At 43.1% G+C, this 26,484-nt stretch overlaps 1 protein-coding gene, 3 long non-coding RNA genes and 1 pseudogene across 4 annotated transcripts in view; 1 reads left to right on the top strand and 4 right to left on the bottom strand.

Moving 5' to 3' along the window:
• LOC134225175 (conserved oligomeric Golgi complex subunit 7) overlaps positions 1-3,079 on the top strand; it is a 61,331-nt gene extending 58,252 nt beyond the window's left edge. Inside the window, exon 4 of the mRNA XM_062705036.1 lies at positions 2,706-3,079. Coding sequence (XP_062561020.1) covers positions 2,706-2,875 — 170 coding nt within the window. The 3' untranslated portion in view covers positions 2,876-3,079. The remainder of the gene's footprint in view (positions 1-2,705) is intronic.
• LOC134225180 (uncharacterized) lies at positions 666-25,992 on the bottom strand. The gene is made up of 3 exons (XR_009983185.1): positions 25,909-25,992; positions 21,122-21,560; positions 666-1,488 (listed from the first exon to the last, which is right to left on the bottom strand). It is a non-coding gene; the product is annotated as an uncharacterized LOC134225180 (long non-coding RNA).
• On the bottom strand, positions 6,758-16,704 carry LOC134225095 (uncharacterized). The gene is made up of 2 exons (XR_009983161.1): positions 15,884-16,704; positions 6,758-7,591 (listed from the first exon to the last, which is right to left on the bottom strand). It is a non-coding gene; the product is annotated as an uncharacterized LOC134225095 (long non-coding RNA).
• Positions 17,233-18,141, bottom strand: LOC134226615 (uncharacterized; annotated as a pseudogene).
• LOC134224550 (uncharacterized) lies at positions 23,662-24,186 on the bottom strand. Its single transcript, XR_009982975.1, has 2 exons — positions 24,041-24,186; positions 23,662-23,948 (listed from the first exon to the last, which is right to left on the bottom strand). It is a non-coding gene; the product is annotated as an uncharacterized LOC134224550 (long non-coding RNA).
• Positions 25,993-26,484: the final 492 nt, after the last annotated feature.

The following is a 26,484-nucleotide window of genomic DNA, read 5'->3' on the forward strand; positions in this document are numbered from 1 at the left end:
TTGGTACGATGGAGGGGAGACGGTATCTCAATTGATGAAAGACGATAATGGACGGTTCGAAAATAATCGCTAATCGAATACCAATGATGTCTTTCCAGCACTATTTAATAAGGTAAACTGTACGAGTTAACTGTATCGAGAATCAGGTTTGAGATTAGTTTAGCTTTGCGATTTACTTAGTTTATTAGTTTAGATTAGCGATTTTACGGCTCTTCACGGAATATTAGCGTAAAATTCACAATTGAAATCGAGAAATACTATCCAGTGAAACACAACACGCACAACAATCAAACAACTCACTCGGGCGTCGGTACGATCAGTACCTACGGATAGCACTCCTAGGTTTTGCGCCACAGATAATTAAACTCGATTCTGTGCTGCTTGCGCGCACGAGCCGAAACAAAAAATCTCATGTAAATGCTGACCGCACGCCGGCACGACTCTAACGTGGCAGCAAACAAACAGTTTGCTTCATCGACAAAAAAAATGTCACGATGTCGCGTACATTTTTTTTTGCAAACTGTTTCGGCTTGTTTGGTGCATTAAATTTGACTGGATAAAATGTAAATATTCACATAATCAGAGCGTTTTAACGTACATTTCCCAACACTGGGCAGATATCATCAACTGGTACTTACCTCACCATGCCGTCCTGCGGCCATCGAATACTACTACTAAGTGTCGTGCGGTGTTTGATGCATCGGCGATAGTGTCTAGCTGGTCCATCTCCATCTCTCTTTGGTTCCGTCTCCCACTTTAAGTTTTGGCTACTAACGTGGTAAAAATGTACAGGCAAGTCCTCGTCGATCGGTGGCATAAGCGTCTGCCGGCAGACCACTGTTTCTTCTACGGTGGTGTCATTGGAGAAACTGCCGATGTTCTACAAGTACGAGTCCTTCTGGAAACTGCAGCGAGTTCTGGCATACGTTTTGCGTTTTTGCCAGAATGCCAAGAAGAAGGTGCATAAGAGGAGAATCCCTGAGGGGTTCCCCACCGTTCTGGAAATGCGCAACTCGTTGGAGGTAATCGTCAGGGTGATCCAATTACAGCATTTTGGTAACGAGGTAGAAGTCCTGTGAAGTCCTGTGAGTACTGTAAAAGATTCAAAATATAAAATCCCTTTTTGGACGATGGAATGATTCGCGTCGGTGGACGACTACGACGTTCAAGTTTACCTAATGGTGTAAAGCATCAATGAATCTTACCTAAGAACGATGAAACCGTCCAACGGTTGATTTATGCTGTACATCGAGAGTCGGCGCTACTCGCCCAGCTTTGCCGGCAATTTTGGATTCTGGGAGCCAGTTCTTCTGTACGCAAGGTGACACGAAATTGTGAGCGTGTGTTTCCAGCTCAACCCTCCGTGCGCCAGTCAATTCATGGGGAATCTTCCCGTCGCAAGGTGCGACCAGGCTTCCTTATTCATGAAGGTTGGAGCTAACTTTGCGGGTCCCATTCCCATTGAACAAAAAGGAAGAAAGATGTCTCCTGTAAAAAGTAACGTGAGTTTTTTTTCTGCATGGTCACCAAGGGCATTCATTTGGAGGATGTAGAAGACCTTTCTACGGATACGGATTCAAAAGAAAAACATGAGTATCACTAGTGTCCAATCTACGAAGTACACAGTAACTATGCTACGGTTATCGGCGTGAAAAACTCTTCGACTTCGGCGTCGGCGTACATACGTTAATAAGTGTCGGCAGCGGCGGGGTTGCGATGTAACCAGTGGTGCGAATTCTCAATCTCAGTGACTGAAATTTGTTGGATATTGATACCATTGCCTCTTCACACTCACTTCTTAACAGTGAAAACTGAAAATGGTTAGCAGCAACAATCAAAGATAGAGTAAACAAATGACCTCTCTTCTCATTGCACACGCAGCCCGCAGTGAAAGTCCATTCAGTTCACTCGCTGCTGCGTGAATGCGACGGCCCTATATACATGCATGGGTGAATACTATCACTTGAAAGACAATGACAGGAAATTTGTGCCGAATGATCATCAGCTTCAGCCCGCTGTTGGCAAACTGAGTTAGCTAAGCTACTCCTGCTTTGTCTTTCTGACTGAAAGGCACCGTCATAGGCAAAGAGGAGCAGAGAAAAATACAAAACAAAAGAATCACACTCAGCAGGCATTGTTGATAAATTGCACCACTGGATGTAACCCCCGTAACGCTGGGTAGACACCTTTGCGTTGTGTGTTGCGGTGTAAGATCTGCCACGGTCACATTGTCAGCTACAGGCAAATCCTGGCCCAACGAATACCTTCCCCAATATCCAACTCCGTGGTACTTATGAGGGTGTCGCTGAGTCGGGGGCCTCTCGTTAAGTAAGTACTACATCAAAACTTCCTTCCCCTCTCAAGTTACGGTGAAGATGTCCGTGGTCAGGAATAGTAATCCTCATGCTTTTGTGATTTTTTTCCTAGATTGAAATCAAGGACCACACCCACCTTGATTTCTGATAGCAATCTGAATAAGGATTCCAAAAGAGAAACATGAGTATCACTAGTGTCCAATCTACGAAGTACACCGTAACTATGCTATGCTATGCAGCGGCGGGGTTGCGATGTAATGCCAAAACGAAGAAGCAAGCGTTTTCTTCTCATATCAGTCCTGCTAGTGCTGATAAAAGTTCAAAGGGTTTAGGCACTACGGGCATCAGTAAATATAAGTATTGTAATATGTAATATTTTTTTTATTTCAGAGTATTTTGGAAACGTTCTCGAGGAGATAAGCCTGACATTGTGTACCAACTTACAACAAATAGTATCTTTATTGAGAGCCCCTCTACAACAATATAATGCAATTAGTGCTGGCTGTAATCCTAGGGTGGTGACATCAATTAGACAAAAAAGAAATATTCTCTCATGTTAAAAAAATGAGAACGTAAAGGCAGTTTAATTATACTAATGTTTCTTTGTCCGACAACCCTAGTCAAATGTTAATAACAATATGAAGATAGGCACTCACATTATGCTTTATCATTAAATGTTTCATCATCAGATATAATTTGTGAACACACTTCGTACACAATTTGGTTTTGTTATTCTCAGAATAAATACACAAACTGTAAGCAAATCGTTTAGTTTTTTTAAGCCGAAAGCTCATTGTTATAAAGTTTAGTGAATCGATAAAATTTATTGAAAATAAATTTGGACAGTTCGATGAGGAACACCGTAGATCCAACACGTATGTGAAGAAATGTAATGTAATGTAAGGCTCAAGAAAAGTTGGGCGATAAAAAGAGCCTTCTGAATGATTAACCATCGGCGCTGTGTTGTCTGTCTCTTTCCGTTCTTCGAAAAAATGTGATTGTGGTAGGGCAACACCGAGAAATGCCACAAGCACTCATTCAAAAAAAAACGGATTTATGTAGTGGTTTGATGCCAATCTTTGTTCCCCCTTTAAGGTGAGGACATTTTTTATCTGTCTGCGGGTTAGATCTTTTTCCGTTTTGTGTTGAATTCATTGTTTGAAAATTTCCTGGACGCATCTTGTTTTAAGCAACGCGAATTCTAATCCAGAAACAAACATAAATGGATCAAAATCTATACTTTCTTGATACACAGTCACAGCCCCTCTTTTATGAGCGTAAGCCGAATGGAGTATCATCCTCCACTCCAGGTCTAGGACCAGTGGAGTTGATACTCGGCCAATCGTTTACACTCGCTTTGAACTGAGGACAACCATTGTGTACGAGGCCTTCCACGAAGCCTGTGGCCTTTTCCAAGTTCTCTACTGAATATCATCATCACTTGATACACTTCAGGGATGTCCCATTCAATTGCTTCCCGGTACACTTTTAATCAGTTCTAGTCAATTTAAATAACAACTTTTAGTTTGTTACCGTTAACATCCGTCACAATGTGGACTCAACTCCGATCGGTTTTGATGTAAGTTAGATTCGTAGAAATACTAGAAGTTGTTTTTGTTTAAATCGATTAAATTTTGTAAAATTGTTTAAAATATTGGCTATTAATTTGAACTTGTATAATAATAGCCCCCCCCCCCAACAATATCTAACGGTTGAGCGCTACAAATATCCCACATCCCTATGGGCACAAAAAGTCGTATACGACAACCCCGAGACGAGAGCAACCCAACTAACAATTTTGGTGCTAAAAGCTTCAACTTCTAGCCTTTGGCTGTATAATATTTGAATAAAAGCAGCCAATGCTGAATAAAAGAAAAGCCTAAGCAAATAATCCCTTAAACTTCAACTCGACTATTACCCAAATATCTATTAGCTAGTCAGTTTGTGCCGAGTATATTTCATCTTTCATCGTTTATGCAGATTTCATATAGTCATAAAAAAGCTCTGTCTGAATTAGCAACAAAGCTTATCGGTTAAGAGCTCATGTATGTAATTGAGTTGCTTGTTAGCAACTTCCCATATTACGGTGAGTAGCATTCACAATAAAAACGTTTTCGCTGTTATATCACTAACAATATAGCGTAATGGCGCTATAAATGAACTAACGAAGCTTTTAGGCAACTTCTGTATCTTTGAAGATTACACAACGTTTACCTTCAAAAAGAAGCAGTAAACCTTATAATGCTTCTTTTAATAGCTTTTAATAGCTGGAACGTCAAAATCACAATGTTTACATTTGATTTTTGTTGCCGGAGCTGTGTATGAGCTATTGATTTCTGTAATACAGCTACAAAGGTATTCACCTGCTCTTATAGCAACTGACAAAGCGCTGTCATTAATGCTAGCAGATAGTGTGAGAAAACAAGCCATTTAGAAGCGATATTGCTATTGATGGCTACTGTTAAACGATTAGCAGCAGAGTAGCATCTATACAGATCGAGAAAATGTTGCCTAAAAACAATTTTAGTGATTGATGATGCATAAAAGTTAGCCCACAGAACATGCTGACAGATGTTTGAAAAATGGTTGAAATAATGTTGAAAGCATAATTTTTAAGCTTATGTGCTGAAAGCAGCATGTAGGCCTCTTTCTAACGTGTATACAGCATGAATCTGAAAATAGCGTTAGTAAAGCAACCTATAGGGTAAGAAAAAATACGGGGAGATTTGCATGAAAAAAATGTGTAACATGCTGTAAAGTACTTGTGCAGCCACGTCAAAAACAACTGAATAGATTCGCCAGATTTGCTGGTAAAAGCATTGAATAGAAGTTCTTGATCATATGTATAGCACACATATTCAGCTTGAAGCCGTAATGACGAGTTGGAATAACATTTACATTGACATTAAATGTTAGTTGGGAATAGAAGGAAGAGGGAAAAAACGTCAAGGATGTGGAAAGGAGGGGAGAGAAAAAGGAAATGAAACCGGGAGATGAAGAGAAATAAGCAGTCGAGTTTAGTCCGTTGTTCAAACCGGAGTGTCCGTCGGAGTGAAGTAGAGATCGACTGGGAACAGCACCGCATGTCCGTGTCGCAAGTGTCGTGGAAATTCGTACCCCGAAGCAAGGGTCCTAGAAGCGTGGGAACGACAGTGCAAGGTCGTATCATCCTCCGTTGCCGGTGACCAGTGAGTACCAGTCGCCAATTTTGCTGGGTCACACACCACGCGAAGGCTGGACACCTGCTATTAAGGTTAGGACCCAGTAAGGTTGTGTGGTTCCGCGCCCGCTTATTGGTGTCCGAGCCGATGTGTACAGCTCCCGTAGGTGGGCAATCAGATTTCCGGGCAAGAGATAGAGGACAAGAATAACCGACGTGACGGACGAGTGAAACCCTGTGCCGGTGACTAGCGAGTACCCCAAAGTCAAATTGGCTGGATCACACGTGGCGTGCTAGCAACGTCGTTCGCTACTGAGGACAAGGCCCCGGCAAGGTTGTGTGGTTTCGCGCCCGCTCGCTGGGAACCCTATCCAATGCGCGTTGCCGCCGTCGACACGGGCAAATTGAGTCATCGATTTTTCAAGTGCCTTACCTTGGCTCGAGACAGTAGAAACCCACGAATCGATCGTCCCTGGGACGCACAATAAACTGGATATTCGGACTGGATCAAAGCAGCAGGCCTATTTCCCCAAGCCGCCCGCATCCGCCGGCTGTCAACTCTCCTGGCCACACCCAGACCACCATTGCCCCCTCTCCTCCTTCCGTCAAAGCATGCACAACAAGAGCTCCATCGATTCATCATCGGCCGCACCGAGTAAGCCAACCCACTACTAAAACCTTGCTTGTTTCAAAACAAAAAAAAAACAATATGCTTAAGTTAAATCTATGTTGGTAAAATTTATTTATTACTGAGCCCTGCTAGGATACTGGTTTGTGAGTTGTCCTCTACGCAGGGATTGAACTTATCATTTCATTATCATTTAATATTCAGCCAATAGCTCATTCCACAGGCGGAATACCGAAAAATGTTGTATGGCGGACTTCTAGCGCTGATTCCCCTCTACAACTTTGTCTAAGGGTACATTGCTATATGTCTAATATTAACAGCGTGAAACGCTAGGATCACTCAATATACTAAATGATAATAAGTGTTATTATCATTTAGTATATCAAATGATACTAGCGTTTCCCGCGGTGAATATTAGACATAGAACAATGTACCCTTAGACAAATTTGTAGAGGGGAATCAGCGCTAGAAGTCCGCCATACAACACTTTTCGGAATTCCGCCTCTGGAATGAGCTATTGGCTGAATACTAAATGATAATGAAATGATAAGTTCAATCCCTGCCTCTACGTCGTGACGTTTCACTTTGCACAAATTGTTATTGTCTGTGCGTTCTCTTCCAGCAGGTATCGCCGATCCTGAGAGTGTTAGAGAAACTTTTTCTGGGGACTATCGTCTCGCCCTTGTCATGACCTCAGGGTCGTTTTTTTTTTTGCGGAAGCTCTTCGGGAGAAATTGGGCGGATGAGCGGAAATACTTCCCTTAAAAGTTGTATCCAAGGTGGAGCAATTAATATGAAAATAAGTTTGATATCAGGGCCTAACTTGTAAATTGATAACACTTGAGCAAATTCAAATATGGTTCAAAGTTTCATTTTAATTTTTCCGTCATTCAAGCATTATTTGAACATAAAGGATAGAAATAGGATAAATTGTTACACACCTTTAAATATCCATATTGTCGTGCAAGGTCTCCTCCGTCAAACAAAGCGCACAAAGACAACCGGGACAACCGTCGGTTGGGGCAGATCTTCGAAGGTCCATACCTCGGATTTCTTCAGGCTTGGGCCGAGTAGCTTTCGTCCAAATTTCATACAGCGTCGTCCGGTCTGTTTCGTCGTCGACCGGTCGGCCACTTGCCCGGAATCCTTTCGTTGGCATTCGATGTTGTGTGGATATTACAAGCGTCACACGGAGTCCTCCACCGCAACTACGGTGCGTCATACACCAGGTCGATTTTTGTCGAAAGTCACTCAATTACTTGCGTTGTTCTTCCGTTGGGATGGTCCTCCGACAGTGCTAGGATCGTGTTCCGACGGGCGAGAATCACGGAACGACGCGCTTCGATCTTCCTCACTTGATTTCAGGCACTACACCCTACGCCGGTGTTCCTTCCGTCGAATGCTTGGTCGGACAGGAACGCACTTGCACTTTTCTTAACCGGGGCTAATTCGACTGGCCACGCCGGTTCCCTACGGCACGCGTTCACACTACCGAGAATAAAGATGGAGACTTTTAAGAAATTGCACTATTGAAAATATACGTCCGTTAGTGGCAAAGGCGTTCACCTGAAAGAGACTGGATGATCGTTAGATGACGTTTTTATTCTTTTTCGTCCTTCTTCGAAGTCGAGCTCACTCATCGATGATATTTAATGATGACATTTGCGAATAACCATGACGAGGTTTTTGATGAACTGTGGCTCGATGATTGCGGTGGTGTGTAACCGGTAAGGTTTGGGATGTAGGGATGTGCAGGGGTAGGTGCGATTCCAATATATTTTTTTTCTTTTCTTTTTTTTTTTTGTTTAGATTCTAATTAGGTTTTAATTTAATTTCTTGTTTGCAGTTAAATTCAGTTTATTTATGCTTAGGTCATGGTTAGGCTAGATTTATGTACAATTGTTATCAAAAATATAAATGTGACCTTTTCACGGGTAACATTCATCCCCCACCTCGAGTAAAAAAAATAGTATATTTTTTTTTTGATTGAGGGAAGTCAAAATCAAGGAATCTGTCCTAGTAGCTCTCTTTTCAATTAGAGTTAGATTGATTTGGCGAATTGATTTTTCCGTTCAAATGAGAGGAGCTCTTTTCCGCAAAATCACTTAACTCTCATTGATAGAGTCTAGCTATTAGAATAGAATGGACCACGGTAGCTCTCTTTTCATTGAATGGTGAATAGATTTAGCGGAATGATTTGTCCGTTCTTATGAGAGGAACTCTTTTCCGCAAAATCACAAACCATTCAGCAATAGAGTCTGGCTACCTGAATGGAATACGTCGGGAGGCGGTAATTCTCTTTTTACCGAAGGGTGAACAGATTTGGCGGAATGATTTGTCCGTTCTTATGAGAGGAACTCTTTTCCGCAAAATCACACACCATTCAGTAATAGAGTCTGGTCACCTAACAGGTAAGGATAATGGGTTCTACATCAAGTAGCTCTCTTTTAATTCAGCGGTGGACTGATTCGGTGGAATGATTTGTCCGTTCTGACGAGAGGAACTCTTTTCCACCAGATCACAAACCGTTCAATTATAGAGTCTAGCTACGAAGGAAATAGGTCTTGGTTAGGAGTTCTCGCTGTTGCAACTCTCTTTTGGTTACGAGTTGACTAGATCTGGTGGAATGATTTGTCCGTTCTTATGAGAGGAACTCTTTTCCACCAGATCACTTAACACTCAACCATAGAGTCTGGCTGCTCAGCTAGTGAACGAACTGAATCAAAATAATATGCATCACCGGGGTCATGGCCTTCCGGTATGAGGGTTCGTCAGAAAAAAGCAGGTCCAACCTCTCGAAATCAAATCTTTAGAAATATTAAGCTTTTATTTACTTGTTGATACTTTTATTGTAAATTTAACTTAAGCTAAGAAGAGAGAAATAAGTATTCTAGAAACCTCTTCATTTTATTTAATCATCACCGAAGTGAAATTCGGGATTAAAAAAAAACTCATTCACTCTTTCGTTCATTCCCCCCACCTTTCATACAATTTTCATTCACTCCTTCCATTCACACGGTTGTCTGGTCAAAAAACATCTTACCAAGAACAACACATTCACACGTACACACACCAGTTATCGACTATTAATAATTCTAGGGCCCTTATTATACATTTGAGAAGGTCTAGCGTTCTCGCTAGACCCACTCGATCGTAGGTATCATTCGATCAACGAAATTTACCACCTGGGAGGCGTTACTATTTTAGTAAACAATCGCCTTAAATGTGACACTGGCAAAGCCAGCGATTGTCACTAAAGAAGAAAACGAGATGAATGAGAGGAAGAGACAACATATGATGTGTATCAGGAGGAAACAACCATTGAAACTCTGACGACGACGAGAACCGAGAAGCATGAATGACGTATGTTTTTTTTTTATATATATATTTTTTTTATTTGTTTTTCTCCGGTGAGAGGCAATTTTACCGAATATTAAATAATCATTCTAGGGGAATTGAGTAAGGAAGAGAAAGCAAAACAGATGTTCACATCGGCACTACCCTGGCTTCAGGTGAACGGCTGGCCATATTCCTAGGTTTTTTCCACTTAGGTCCTCCAGCTCATAGGAGGACGAGCCGATTTTAGCCTTCACCCGGCAGGGTAGATATTGCCGGCCTAGTTTGGCATTGTAATTTTCGACGGCCGAAGACTGCTTCATGTTCTTCCGGTAGACTAACTGTCCTACCGCAAAGGACTTGGCGAACGTACGGTTACGCAGATTGTAACGGCTTCGGGACACGTCGTGGGATTTTTCGAGATTTTTACGAACGATCTCGTGAATGTTCGTGAACATCTGTTTGCGTCTTTCCGATTTCTCTTCCGCGGATAATTCGTCTCCGTGACGAGATAGACGGTGGTCGGACCCCTGCTCCGATAGCTCTTGTCCGTGGGTAATGAAATACGGAGTGAACCCGGTCGAGGCGTGGATACTGGTGTTGAGCATTAGCTCAATTTCGGGCACTTTCGTATCCCATATACGCTGGTCTTCCTGGACATAAGTGCGTATGGCCGCGTTTATTGTCCGGTTGACGCGCTCGACCGGATTCGATTGCGAATGGTAGCGGGAGTTCAGCCAGTGTGTGATTTTGAAGTGGTCTAATAATTCTTTGAAGTCCTTTGAAGTGAAAGTACTGCCATTGTCGGTGATAATGGTTTCAGGGACAGAATTCCGGTAGAACCACTGATTCTTCAAAATCACACACATGGCTGAACTATCCAGCTTTTCATCGGGTGAATCATTACCCACTTCGAGAAATAGTCACAAATCACTAGAATGTGCTGATTTCCTTCCGGCTCCGTGGCAACGGACCAACAAAATCCATTGAAATGATTTGCCACGGCCGGGACGCACAGCGCATTTTCCCCATTTCCGGGGTTGTTTGGACGTAAGACGGCTTGACCTCCTTGCAGGTGGAACAAGCGTGAATATATGCCCTGACGTCCTTGGCCATCTTGGGCCAATAATAGCGCTGTTGGACACGAGCTATCGTTTTGTCAAACCCAGGATGGAAGTGCTCATCGTGAGCTTGCCTCAAAATCTCCGCAACATCATCGGCTGGAACTACTTGCTTCCATTCGAATCGCGAGTCGAAAGGTACATTCCGGGCAGTGACGAACTTATACAGCCTGCCATCTTCAACCTTGAAGTCGACGAAGTCGTCTGGGCGGCTGCTGACCTTATCCATCAAGGAGGCGTACCACGGGGAAGTCGGTGAATCCTGGACTAACGCTATGCTTCTCGACAATGCATCCGGGACGACATTTTCTTTGCCTTTCCGGTGCACTACGGTCATGTCGAACTGCTGAAAGTCCAAGCTCCACCGACTACACCGGGACCCAACCTTCCACTTCGTCTTTAGGATGTGGGTCAACGCCGACGAATCCGTCACTAAGGTGAAGTGGTAACCTTCAATGTACCCCGAAACGCTTCGATGGAGAGCAAGGCGGCTAGAGCTTCCTTCTCGGCAGCGTGATAGTTCTTTTGAGGAGTGGTGAGCTTCCTAGAAAAATAGGAAATTACCCGCTCACCCTCCTCCTGCTGCTGAGTGAGCACTCCGCAACAGCTACATCGCTGGCATCCGTCTGGATGACGAACTCCCGAGAGAAATCGGGACTTCCCAGAATCGGAGCGGCGATCAGCTGCTCTTTTATCTGGCAGAAAGCTCTCCGCGGCTGGATTCCAGCCGATGACCTTGGATTTGGACTTGAGGAGGTCCGACAGGGGCCCGCAAGTCTCACTGAAGTTCGGGATGAACCGGCGGTAGTAATTTGCCATTCCTAGGAATCTCCTGAGCTTGGTGATCGTGGTCGGTCTCTCGTACTCGACGATTGGACGGATCTTGTCCGGATTTCCACGCAGACCTTCCGAGCTCAAGAGATATCCTAGGAAGGAAATCTCCGGCACCCCGAACTGAGACTTTTCCAAGTTAATCATAAGGTTGGCTCTGTTCAGTCGACGCGCAATTTCACGAAGCAACTGAACGTGATGCTCAAATGTCTCCGTTACCACGACGATATCGTCGAGGTAGACGAAGACATAGGGTTCCAGTACACCGTGGCCCAAAACTCGGTCCATCAGTCTTGCCAGCGTAGCAGGACTGTTGACAAGACCAAAGGGCATCCGGGTGTACTGGAACAACCCCTTACCTTGCACACTGAAGGCCGTATACTTCCTCGAGGACTTCTCCAGCGGAACTTGCAGGAAGGCCTCCGACAAGTCTATGGTGGATAGGTATTTCGCCCTCGGAAGCTGGCCTAGGATTCGACAGGGGTGCGGCAAGGGGTAAGCATCACGAACAGTACGTTCGTTAATCTTACGCGCGTCCAAACAGAGCCGAACCTTATGAGGCTTGACGACTGGTACGCAGTTCAGCGACCAATCAGAGTTGCTGGGTTCAATTATGCCAGCGTCCAACAATCTCTGTAGTTCTACAGCCACCAGACCTTGTGTCTTGGGGGACATGACGTATGGGAACTGTCGAACGGGCGGTTTTCTCCGCCACTCTTCACTGAGTTCGATTTTGTGTTCCGCCAACGGAGTGGTTGACAATCGTCCGGGGCTGGCTGCTATAAACAGCGTTTTGATCTGCTCTATGGTCTGCTGCTCGATAGCAGTCAGAACAGTCGGAGACGGTGGTGACTCGCGGCTCCTTTCTTCCTCTGAGTTTTCCAGCATGGCGCAATCAGTGATTGTGGGCTGGATGCTGAAGGTCTTCCAGAAATCCATGCCACAGATGCAGCTGATGGCCAGGTTAGGAACTACCAGAGTCGGAACAACCTTGACCGTACCGTTCCATGAAAAAGGTAAATAAATTCGTCCGCGGACATTGAGCGCTTCTCCGCTTGCTGTGCGTAGGCGGACGGGATCCCGAAGTGGAAATAACCGCTTCGGTTTGAGTGAATTGAAGACGCTATCATTGATCAGGGTAAGATTACTACCGCTGTCAAGAAGAGCGCGAAAGTTTACACCGTAAACTTGTACAGAAGTGTATGGACGATTATCGTTGGGGAATGGATATGAAATGGTGAACGAAGCCGGAGATACCTGGTACAGATCATCCGAAGCCGGCTCGAAACAAGCGGGAGGTTTCACGCCTAGAAGTTTTGGTTCAGCGGCCGGCGGTTTTGGCTCGCTGCGATGGCGTTTTTTACGCAGTACGGACAATTGTTGGACGGATAGCCTCGGAATCCACAGTTCTCGCACAGTACTCCTTTCGGAAGTCGGCATTGGTCCATCCGGTGCCCAAACTTGCCGCAATTGAAGCAGTGGCGACTGGATAGAGGCTGATGGGACTCGATCATGTCTTCGAGTGTCGCGTGCGACCGAGTTGGCCCACGGGGACCAGCGGTTCCACCTTGGGAACCCTTTTGTTGCTGGTTCGATTGCGAAAAGGAGTGGCCTGATTGGGACGCCGGCTGAGACGAGCGTTGCTTGCTCGCTTGCTTCTCCTTTTTCGGTTTAGGGGTCTCAGAACATTCTACCGCATTCACCGACTTCTCCGGTCCAAAGACCTTATTGTACACGGAGAAGTTGACAGCGTCTATCTTCTGACCGGCAGACACCAATGTCTGGAGGTCGGCGATAGGAAGGAAATTCAGCTGTTTTTTATAATCGATCCGGACATTCTGCATCAGAATTTGGACCTTTTCATGTTCCGGAATGGGAACACTCATAGTTCCGAACAGTTCCTCCATACTGTGGTAGTACTGGAGAAACGTCTCGTTCCGCAACTGGTGACGCTGATAAACCTTCATTTTTATCATGGTATCTAGATCGGGGTGCATGAATGTCCTCCTGAGCTCTAGAACCAGGTGCTGCCAATTCATCAAGCGACCGGCGGCCCGCATGGTCATATACCACTGCAAGGCCGGTCCCTTGAAAAGGTGAATCGCTGAATCGAATAGCTCGACTTCTGAGGCATGCTCAGATACGGCCATGGCATGGACCATTCCAAGGAACTGGTTCAACTTCAACCCTTGATCCTCGCCATCGTATTTGGAAATTGTCCACTTGGACACAGGTAAGCTGTGACGCCCCTGATTACCCGACAGCGTTGCGCTGTAGGGAGTGAGAGATGGGTTGGCGTAAGGAAATGAAGTTGAGGAAGCAGTTCCCGTCCATGGATTGGTCGATTGAGTATTTCTCAAAGTCGGATTCTGAGACCACGAAGGGTTCGTACAGGCACTGCTCAGTGCCGGATTTCCGAGCCAGGGATTGAAACTCGGCGTGCTATTCACAGCCGAATGGACTGACCACGGCCTTGAAACCGACGACGCACCTATGGCTGGATTTCCGAGCCACGAACTAGTAGCGGAGGAGCTACTGAAAGGCTGAATACTCGAAGCCTTCTGAAGGTGGTCCTGCCACGAGGTAGAACACTGAGGCAGTGCTGACGAATAGCTCTGAGGAAGCGAGAATGTGACACTAGTACCCGGTCTTGAGTGAGAAGCCACCGTATGGGCTTGTAAATTCGTGGAATAGGCGGAACTGTAAGCATAATGCTCGGTAGATGGCACCGATTTACCGGAGCGCGAAACGCCGGTATTGTGCAAGTCCTCAGAGACTTGAAGATGAGCTGAATAGGGAGTGAACGGAGGTTTAATCATCGGAATACTAGGTACTCCGGGCTGTACATTCGATATATTCGGCTGGGTTCCACTCGGAATGCCGGATATATACAATACAGAACTCTCATCCCGTTGCTTATCTCGTCTATCCAGCTCTGCTTCAAGCTCTTTAATCCTCGCCATCAACGAATTCACACATACGGCACCTTCCAGTTGGGAACTCGCAGAATTACTTTCTGCCGGCACGGATCCCTTAGGAATAGCCCCGGTACCAGTCACTGGAGTGGGCAAAACAGGAGGTGCAGCAAAACCCTCTGCCCTAAACAGATCCACCAACGAATGGTCCTCCGGATCCTCCCTGTTTTCCCCTCTTGGTTCCTCAGAACCCCATAAAAGTTATTCAATAAAAGTTTCACCACGTCTATTAACATTGCTTTTAAAAAGTTTTCCGCTTCTCCCAATTCCCTAGCATTGTTAACTAGAAGGACAATTCGGTGGCCAAAATGCAGCAACCTTGCTTGCCCTCTCACCTTGAGAATCTTATCATTCTCCTTCAGACCTTCTACGATCTCGTCAAAATTCCGTCGGCAAAACTGAATTGTTTCCTCCCAATCCACATCAAGTGCTACCTCGATCGTTTTCTGATTTTCTTTCTCGTTTTTTAAATGATCTCGAAGGCTTCTCCGCCTTCGAGAATAGGTGGATCGTCGCGGATCACTATCGATCGAATATTGAGCTCAAATTCGAGCTCATAGGGCATTAAATGGTCCACCCTTAAGGAGTGGTACCATTCTAGAATTTTGTCGACTGCCTGGGAATAATCCATTAGTGCTTCGGCCATTTTCGAAACCGAAAAATGCGCTAAAAATTAAATGCGAAAAATATATACAGTAAATTTTACCAAATAATCTAAACCTACACAATTTACCCCTAATTAGCTACGATTCACAAAATGTGAGAAAAACAGCTTTAACTAAAAGGAAGGCTAAATTCAAGCCTATGCTATCGCATAAATTATGCGAAATAAAGAAAACAAGTTATGTTGTTTTCTTAAACTAAGCCCAAACCTAAATTATAAAAACAAAAATTTACAATTTGAAGCACTGTGTAAATGAGAATGTTATTTAGAATCACTTATTAAAAGCTTAATTATTTACAATGTATCAATGTATAATAGATTAAATTTCTAAAGCCGATTGAAAGGCGACAATTATAAAGATTTCTCATCATCCGAACCCATACCAGAAAATGAATTAATGAATGCAATGATTATAATGAATACAAACCTTTTCACTTTATAAGAACAATTGGAATAAAGGATTCCAATTCCTCCCGGAGCTTACTTGAAAAGGGTTCCACTTTAGGATTAAAGTGGAAACCTTTTCTTATTATTTTATTTTGCGTTGAGCGCCAATTGTTAGAGAAACTTTTTCTGGGGACTATCGTCTCGCCCTTGTCATGACCTCAGGGTCGTTTTTTTTTTTGCGGAAGCTCTTCGGGAGAAATTGGGCGGATGAGCGGAAATACTTCCCTTAAAAGTTGTATCCAAGGTGGAGCAATTAATATGAAAATAAGTTTGATATCAGGGCCTAACTTGTAAATTGATAACACTTGAGCAAATTCAAATATGGTTCAAAGTTTCATTTTAATTTTTCCGTCATTCAAGCATTATTTGAACATAAAGGATAGGAATAGGATAAATTGTTACACACCTTTAAATATCCATATTGTCGTGCAAGGTCTCCTCCGTCAAACAAAGCGCACAAAGACAACCGGGACAACCGTCGGTTGGGGCAGATCTTCGAAGGTCCATACCTCGGATTTCTTCAGGCTTGGGCCGAGTAGCTTTCGTCCAAATTTCATACAGCGTCGTCCGGTCTGTTTCGTCGTCGACCGGTCGGCCACTTGCCCGGAATCCTTTCGTTGGCATTCGATGTTGTGTGGATATTACAAGCGTCACACGGAGTCCTCCACCGCAACTACGGTGCGTCATACACCAGGTCGATTTTTGTCGAAAGTCACTCAATTACTTGCGTTGTTCTTCCGTTGGGATGGTCCTCCGACAGTGCTAGGATCGTGTTCCGACGGGCGAGAATCACGGAACGACGCGCTTCGATCTTCCTCACTTGATTTCAGGCACTACACCCTACGCCGGTGTTCCTTCCGTCGAATGCTTGGTCGGACAGGAACGCACTTGCACTTTTCTTAACCGGGGCTAATTCGACTGGCCACGCCGGTTCCCTACGGCACGCGTTCACACTACCGAGAATAAAGATGGAGACTTTTAAGAAATTGCACTATTGAAAATATACGTCCGTTAGTGGCAAAGGCGTTCACCTGAAAGAGAACGGATGATCGTTAGCTGACGTTTTTATTCTTTTTCGTCCTTCTTCGAAGTCGAGCTCACTCATCGATGATATTTAATGATGACATTTGCGAATAACCATGACGAGGTTTTTGATGAACTGTGGCTCGATGATTGCGGTGGTGTGTAACCGGTAAGGTTTGGGATGTAGGGATGTGCAGGGGTAGGTGCGATTCCAATATATTTTTTTCTTTTCTTTTTTTTTTGTTTAGATTCTAATTAGGTTTTAATTTAATTTCTTGTTTGCAGTTAAATTCAGTTTATTTATGCTTAGGTCATAGTTAGGCTAGATTTATGTACAATTGTTATCAAAAATATAAATGTGACCTTTTCACGGGTAACAAGAGGGTGTAGCCACGGGGCTAGTCGAGCATTACAAGTTATATCTTCACAATGTTCATGATCTTCAGGAATCTGTAGAAACGTAGATTTATTTTTTTATTCAGACTAAGGCCGTCATCTTCCACCTGATCGATCCACTTCAAGTGCGCGTACCTCCTCAACGAGCATCGTGCAGGTCTCGTGTCCATAGACAAAACTCGCGGTGGGTGGCTCACATTGTCTTCTCCTGAACCTCTTCTTATCATGTACTTAGTCTTCGACGTGTTGATTTGTTTGTTTGTTTGTTTTTATTAACGACATTTCACACTGCTGGAGTGCATTCATGTCGAATCAAAAAAATCCCCCCCTTCCCGATATAATTTTCGTACAATACATTTCATTTTTTCTTCGACCTAGTGTTATACACTTTCCATCCTGGATCCGAAAGATTCTCTTTGGTGTACTGCAGATCGTCCCGGGAGCAGTCATCGCCACACGATCTCTTCCGATCTTGTTCGCATCTAGCCTCATTCGAATTCGATTCATTTGTCCCAGTCGACAACCGCCTCTTTGCTGTTGTTCCAGGCTGTGGGTCGATGTGTGCGTCATCATCATCATCATTAGATTCGTTGTCGCTTGAGTTGGGATCTGCCGCATGCGGGGTAGCTTCAGCTGTATCGTTGCAATTTTCGTCCACGTCTTTTCTCTGTCGTTCGGCGGTGTTTGAAACTGTTCGTTTTTCTTGCTGAGTCTCAGATCCTCCGCTCGGTGTCACTTGTTTACTTTGGCCTCGGAAAGTTACGAGTGTAGATTCGTTTTCTATTACTATACGCGATGGTATTTGTACCTCCATCCTCATTCGTATCACTCTGACACCGTTTGGTATACCAGGAAGAAGTTCTTCCATACTTCATTTTGAATGGAGATCACTTTTCCATATTGCTCCATATGTTGGGTGATGGTTGTGTTAGACATACATGGTGGCAGGTCATGAAGCCTTACGGTGGTGGTGGGGCCATCTACATACACAGGGATAGAATATTTCACACCCTGGCATCGGAATGTGTGTCGGAGATGATGCTCTTTTTGCAGCCGTAATGCCAAGCCTGCATCGTTCAACTCGATGAGTACACAGTTTCTCAAGTTGTGCAGTTGAATATTTCTGACATCCACCATCTTGAGCTTAAGATCAACCTCGATGATTTCTTTCACTTGCTCTAGCGTAGGTCGATTCGGAAGAACACCGAAATCGACGACTAGTGTGTTTCGCCTGTTCGATGACATTTTGCGACGAATGCAAAATTGTTCCGCGACAGGATCCACAAAAATGCTATTAACCGTAAAAACGTATGCGAGCTATCCGAAAACACGACTATCGCGCACGAGAAGCGGTTGCCAACTGTTCGACGTGTTGATGAATAGTCCGATCCGCTTAGCTTCCCTCTTCAGTCTGACGTAGGCTTTCTTCATCTTCCTCTCATCTTTATCCGGAAATCCGTGTTTGTGCATTAGCTGCCATAGCTGGTCTCGATTGATTGTATCATATGCGGCTTTGAAGAACATGAATAGATGATGTGTGGGCACGTTGTATTCGCGGCATTTCTGCAATACTTGGCGAAGAGCGAACACCTGGTCCGTGGTAGAGCGTTCGCCCATGAAACCCACCTAGTACTGCACCACGAACTCTCGCAATTGGTGCTAGTCGACGGCATAAAATTTGGAAGGATAGCTTGTAGGTGGCGTTCAGCAATGTGTGTTACAGTTTTTGCAAACACACACGTTATCCAAACGGATCCAAACGTTTGAAACAACTCAAAACACTACTCATTGCACTGAACCGCAATCAGATTATTGATCGGGCACGCAATAAACTCTGCTCATATAATATTCTCTCTATCATGAAACCAGAATTTCCGCTTTATCGAATGCTAAGATAGCAGGCATTGTAATTGTAATATTATCGCTCGCTGATCCTTAAAGTGAAAGTTGGTATGGGGACTAAATTTGTGCATATAGTTATACTATAAAGTACTAATACAACTTTGAACCAACGACGGCATATTCTTAAACTTCGGATCATTGAATCCAGAAGAGCTACCGCGATGCGATTTATCACCGCTCAAAATCAGGTAAAAATTAGGTACGTACGCATCCCCGGCGTAACGATCCTTGAAAGAGTGGATCGCCACGAGGACGCAGTACTAGAGCCCAGTTCAGGCAGCTAAGAGTCGAAGAAAGCAAAGTGATAAACAGTTTTGTATCGGCGCACACGTTGACGGCGCGGTACTAGATCGTTCATCTGTACAGGATAGAGAAATTCGAGAGAGTCTGCAAATTGTGATTCCAATTGGAATCAAATGTGTGTAGTGTTTGCGCTTCTAGTGGTGCGCCTTCAAAGAAGAGCGCGTTCTGAATCGACCTCGTCATCGGACGTCACGTGGCCCCGACATCCATAGCTGCCAATATCATTTATCGCTGCGGCGGTGTTCGAACAAGGATCTACGTGGGATTCTTTCAGCAGCAATCAAGAAACAGAGTCGGAGGCATGGACCCCCGGTGGACGATATATGGTAGGGTAGTAAGTAAGTCCTTCTCTGATGAATGCTTAATATAATGTGATACAATGCGTACATCACTATGAATTTTGATTTATTCATCCACCTATTGGCTGTGAGAGCATCTCAATAACGATAAGAACGTCATAGCCGGGCACCGACCTGAAATGTTACAGATCAGATGAAATTATAGATACTTAGCGAATACAGTTTAAGGAGAGATTTCATTATTATTACCTCCTAGCAATCAAAGGGGAAAAAACGTAATATGTGATTGCGCGATAGTTGCTACAATTCAGCTTAACGTCCTTTTTGTAGATGGGACACACGACACCTTCCATCCACTCCTGCGGCAAAACACCCTCCAGGTAGTTGGTCAACCCCAGGGGCTTTGTTGTTATTCAGCCGGCCGGTAAACGAATGTCCTGTGCACGTTCTCCCAGGTTCATGACCATACCGCCATCTTCGTCTGCCACATCGTCATTAAAGTGTTCTTCATAGTGCTGCCGCCACCTCAGGATCACCTCACGCTCATAACATGGTTCCCGTTTATGTCCTTACACATATCAGGCAGTGGCCCTTACGTGAACGGTTCAACTTCTCATAGAACATCCGTGTGTTATTAGCGCGGTACAGTTGCTCTGTCGTTTCACGGTCTCGATCTTCCTGCTAGCGCTTTGCCTCCGGAAAATCGAGTTTTGTCTGTTCCGCACCCGTTCGCCGTCATACCTCCGATGACTGGTCTATACATTTTCTTCCTTCCTACCTGTGCGTTCATGTCGCCGATGACGATGTTGACGTCCGGCATTGGGCATCCATCATATGTCTGCTCCAGTTGGGCGTAAAACGCTTCTTTCTCGTCGTCAAGTCTCCCCTTCGTGTGGGCAGTGCACGTTGATGATGCTATACATACACTACCAAAAATCTGTAACTATGTTACAAGATTAGACAAAATATTCTGTTTCAGTTCGATTGATCAACCTTTCCGTCTGGAGTAAGATTGATTCAAATCAGAAGCTACAGATCGCAGCCATATTCTGCCGTTTTATGATATTCGCGCCTTCTCGTGGTGGATAGCCAAATTATTCTATTACCTTATCCCGATACAATTTTTATGCCCACTCACGATATTAAATTATTTGTTTTACTCATGAGTTCAATTTTAACGGCAATTGTTTGAATCATTATAATAGAATAAAGCTAACTAAGAAGTAAGAAACCCAATCAAAAGTCTTTCCGATTCGATCAGTGATTAAAAGCGGACGTGGTCCCAAAAGTTTGTGGAAATTATAGAGAGTTGAAAAGTGACGGTTAGCTGATTGAAAAAGTTATGTGAGTTAGGCTCAGATCGAACGATTATAACGGGTATACCTTGATGATATTGTCGTCACGTCCAACAGCCTGGAACAACATTTTCAATTACTTCGGATGATAGCAGAACGATTAAGAGCCGCCAACTTATCAATAAGCGTCGAAAAATCGCGATTTTGCCAAAGGAGAATTTTTTATTTGGGTTATATTTTATCCGAAGAAGGATTATCTATTGATAGCGGAAAATTGGATCCTATTATAAATTATTTACAAGCAGTTCATTCCAAATTATTCCACTATTCTTGCGCCGATTACAGATCTCTTGAAGAAAAATAAAAATAAACTCATTTGGACCGAAGAAGCTGATCTGGCGTTGATTAACATAAAGGGATATATACTTCACCCCCGGTGCTGGCCAATCCGGACTTTAATCAGCAGTTCGTCATCGAGTCCGATGTTTCAGCGGTCGCAGCCGGAGCTGTTTTGGTCCAGTATCAAGAAGGGATACGCCGACCAATCGCATTCTTTTCCCGCAAATTCTCGGCCACACAGATGAAGTACTCCGCAACAGAACGGGAATGCCTCGCCGTTATCCTCGCCATAGAGAAGTTCCGCCATTTTGTCGAGGGAACCAGATTCCGCGTAGTCACCGATGCGCAGTCATTACGATGGCTGAACCAGATTAGCGTTGAGGGGAACTCCGCGCGTCTTGCAAGATGGGCGCTCAAGCTGCAACAGCATGATTTCACGCTGGAGTACCGGAAGGGGAAGCTGAACATAGTTGCGGATGCGTTATCGCGAGCTGTCGAAGTAGACGTTCTGGCCGTGGATTTAGATCTACAACAGTTGAAGAACAATATTGAGACAAAATCGGAGAAATATAAAGACTTCAGACTTGTTAACGGGAAAATTTACAAGTACATTCCCTCGGGGCGGTCTGAAGACCCACGCTATGAATGGAAACTCATACCACCAAAGGCTGATCGAATAAAAATATTGGAAGCTGAGCATAATATTGCACATTTCGGATACTACAAAACACTACGAAAATTCAAGAGCGATATTACTGGCCAGGCATGAGTGTAGAGGTCAAGCGATATTGCAAAGGTTGTGACGTATGCAAGACCTCCAAATTTCCAAACAGTGCCCGCATTCCACCTATGGGTAGACCGAAAATAGCTAGCATGCCATGGCAAATGATTTCAGTCGATTATGTGGGTCCGTTCCCAAGGTCGACAACAGGAAATACAACTTTACTCGTCGTCACGGACCACTTTTCCAAATTTGTTTTGATACAGCCCATGCGAGAGGCTAAAACCGCGACATTAGTTAAATTCTTAGAGTCAATGGTGTTCCTTATGTTTGGCGTGCCTGAAATATTAATATCGGATAACGGGCCGCAATTCAAATCAGGTTTATTCAATGGACTAATGACTAAGTACAAGGTTAGTCATTGGAAAAACGCGAGCTATCACCCCGCCAACAACCCTACCGAAAGGGTGAACAGGGTGATCGTTGCCGCCATTCGTTCCTATCTGAAAGGAGGCGATCAAAAACATTGGGACGCTCATCTACAAGAAGTGGCAATGGCCATAAGGACTGCCGTGCACGAATCTACCGAGTTTACACCCTATTTCATAAATCACGGGAGGAACTATATAGGTGCTGGAGACGAATACCAAAGAATTCGTGAAACTTCGGACGATTTAGATTATGACACGGTGGCACTGAACGAAGAGATGAGACAGGTTTATGAAAGGGTTAGAGGTAACCTGAAGAAAGCGTATGAAAAGTACAGCAAATATTATAATCTTCGAGCCAGAGCGGCGGTTTCAGATTTTAAAGTGGAAGAGATTGTATTGAAAAAGAATTTCTTTTGTCTAATAAGGCAAAGAACTTCAATGCAAAATTAGCCGATACGTATTCGCCCGCGAAAGTGGTAGCAAAATTAGGCGCTCATTGCTACGAGTTGGAAGATCTGTCGGGTAACCGATTGGGAGTTTTCCGATCGGCTGATTTACAGCGTAAATAAGAAATACATCATTCCTTAAGCTATGACGGCGCATACTGGAAGGATGCGCATAAACAAAACATGAGAAACACTTTAGAAGGTACCTTCAACTCCAACGTCGAGATGTCAGTTCACTGTTTCCTCCGTTGTCGAGCCTAAATTCAACATTTGCAAGCAGCATTTGAGAGCGCTTAAAGTCAAAACAATCCATTAGCTATGTCAGTGCACCGTTGTGTGGGTGCACATAAGCAAACTCAGAAAACCCTCTATGAGGCACAACACTCCAACGTCGAGAGGTCAGCTCGCTGTTTCCTCCGTTGTCGAGCATCATTCCCAACACTACAGTGATGATTATCTCATATTACGTGATACACAAATACATCATTCCCAAGTTATGTCGGCGCACCGTAATTGAAGTGCGCACAAACCAAAACAAATCAAACAGTTTAAGAGGTACACTATAAAAAAAATACACAAGAGGACCGTGTGTTTTACACATACATTTGCGCAAATTGTCAAAACAAATCAATGTCATGTGTAAAACTTACGACTTCGCTCAATCAAAACTCATCATCCGTTCATGAACCATCCACACGGTATTAACGTGTAAAACAAATCGATTTGGATTGAATGGCTTGACATGTTCGCTTGTTTTCTAAATGAATTTGATGTATAATCGTGATGAATTTTATTTGTTAATGAATGTATTTCGTGTTTTCTTTCATATGTTTACAATGATACAGGAATGCAATTTCCGCCCGGAGTCCGATTTTCGTCATCGAATCGAAACCCAATTCAAAAAGCATTGTTTTGCTATAACTTCCAACGAATCAACGGTGGAGGTATATAAAAAAAACTATCTTTCATTGGTTTTCAATTCTCTAACGTAAATCGAAATCTGGACGGATGAAATGAAATAAAAACAAATGTTGTACAAATGTATAAAATGTCTTCGCCATCGCTAAATAAAGTTCCTAATTAATAAAGTTGAATCATTTAGTTGTATAGCATCGGGTGTCATTGTCCTTGGCATATTTACACTCGACACATCCTTGCCGTCTCCATCTTCAGTGGACCAAAAAGCTTCATTACTGTCCTACGACCGATTCCATTGTCATCCACAATCTCAAGAAGTATGTGCTGGCCATGATATGTTGATTCCAGCTGACCGGTATGCATGTCTCTTCGAAGGAATTAAACGTTCTGATTACATTCTGTTACACGAATGTTAAGGGAAGGAAAATATTTGTTATTGACATAATAGAAGTATGGCATTTTCTAAAGTCGTGTTTCATTGATAACTTACCTGGTAATAAGATGGTGGTTATTGTATCGGTGAGCTTTTGACCATTGAATTGTTCGATGTTCCGAGATCTCGAGTCCCCTGATAAAAATTGTTGGATTGTGATTTGTTGGATTGCTGCGATATTGGTGTACTCTCCTTGCAAAATTCAGGCTGTTTATACCGAGCCGGTGACAAGCGTGGTGTCATCATCATCAATAGACATAGCCCGCTGTCATCATTGAAACGAAGTATGAAAAAAAATTATAGCCCGGGACATCCTGGCTACGATCTGGCGATGGGCTAAACAATAGGATGTCAATAGCCTGGTTTATACGGAAAGGAGAATATTTTTCATAAGCACGGCTTTAAAAATATGTTTCATTGAGAAAGTAGAATCAACTTGCCTTTGTCAATAGGAACACATTTTCTAATCCGATGTTTCTCCCTATGGGCTACCAGATAGACATATGTCAAATATTAAGACTTTTTCATAAAGAATCTAGTACCTAGATTATTCTTTATAAGAATGTAATTTGGATCTTTTCAGTTAAATGGCTTTGCTTATTGTCATTTATAATTTAGTACTAACCCATCAAATTCAACCACCGTAACCAATATGTATTTCGTTGTCTACAGTGTCTCGACTTAATTCAAATATTTTTCTTGTTTTTAACCAGAATTTTAGCAAAACATTAAATTACTACAAAATATCAGCTGAAAAAAAGTTAGTTTATACGAAAGCACATGTTTTCTCTTCGAAAGAGTGATACAATTAGATGATTCGAATGCCTACTCAAGTTTGTTTGAATCAATTCATAACATTTGTTGGAAAAATATATGAGATCGCGGTGTATCAAGTATGGAATTTGCTATAAACATTGCCATTTGAATTGAGTTTGTGAAGAACATCTCAGTGATATGAAATGCATTAGATTCCATGGTGTAAGCTGATTGAAATTTGTACATTTTGAAACACATGGGTCAAATTTGTTTTTGTTATGAGTATCCGTTGTTATGCACATCAATTCGTGGTGTAACAAGTATGGAATACGACATAAACATTGACATTTGAACTGCGTGTGAGAAGAACATCTCAGAGATGTGAAATCCACTAGAGTTGATGGTGTAAGCCGATTGAAATCATCCATATTCCGAAAAACATGAATCGAACGTGTATATTTTTATCAGTGTACCAACAACTCCAACGTCGAGATGTCAGTACGCTGTTTCCTCCGTTGTCGAGCACTAATTACAATATTAGAAATTTCGAATTACAGCGATTAGACCGTGATAATCAACACTCCTTAGGAGTATTACCATGCGCATCAACGATCATAAATAAAGAAATACACTGGGAAGCACACAAATTTACAAACCGTTGATAGTAAGGACAGAATAGTCGAAAACAACGAAATTCACATGCATGCAAAGACGATTCACTACGCAGAAGAGCCATTGGTTATCCATTACTGGTATCCATAACATTTGATCACCAACACTTTCTAAATATCACCACTTTAAATTTCGTAGATTTGTATGTAGATAGCTAGCGTTTAGATACGATAGGTAAGATTTGGGATTTGGTTTGTATATTTTGAGTAGGTAGTATTTTTTTCATCTTCAAATTGTAGGCTTAGAACTAGAATAATTTTTTTTTTGTTCATAAAAATAGATCACTAAATACCCAATTTCCAATAGACCTTTCACGATACTATCCACACAATTAATTTTAGATTCCATATCCGCACTCTAGGAAAATATACACAAGAGAACCAAAACAAATTACTGTATGTTCCTCAATTTTTTTTTTCATAAACCTTCTTACTAAATTTCTTCACCATTTCAGCATGCCACTTCACTAAAATCATAATAATATTTTGCTTAAATACCTGAATATGTTTAACTACAATATAAATGTAAAATTCTAAGAATTTAATTATTTCGCGTCGAACTCGGACCGGCCACAGTGATTCACGACGAAAGACTGACTGACAGCATAAAGCTTAGGAAGTCGTAGAAATTGGTTGAGTGTGGTAGTATGCCTGGTAGTACGAACAGTACCGTCGCGAATAAAATATCGGATCATCACACGGGAACTTAAATACACGATTCGGGGGAGTAATTTAGGGATAGGTTTCGGGTTTTTCGGATCGCCATCTGAAATCGAAGCAAATTGCTTCAGTTTGAATTCGTTCGTCGCATAATATAGTCTAGTCGTCACTTGACAAGTGAAGTAGTAACTTCAATAATTGGTTCGGTTCTCATTGTCTCGGATTGAAATCTGAGATGGCCATCGAGGCCTTGTGTTTTGGAAGGGGGGGATTAATAATAAGTGGAAGATTAGGTGAAAAAGTTGAGTATAGTGATGATCCGAAGAAAAAGAAGAAGAGAAGAATTTAGAAAGGAGTACGAGTTCGTGAATAATTGAAAAATTCTTATAGTGTAAATAGAAATTCATAATAGAA

The sequence above is a fragment of the Armigeres subalbatus genome, chromosome 3 (assembly GCF_024139115.2).
Source record: "Armigeres subalbatus isolate Guangzhou_Male chromosome 3, GZ_Asu_2, whole genome shotgun sequence".
In the NCBI taxonomy this organism is placed as follows: Eukaryota; Metazoa; Arthropoda; class Insecta; order Diptera; family Culicidae; genus Armigeres; species Armigeres subalbatus.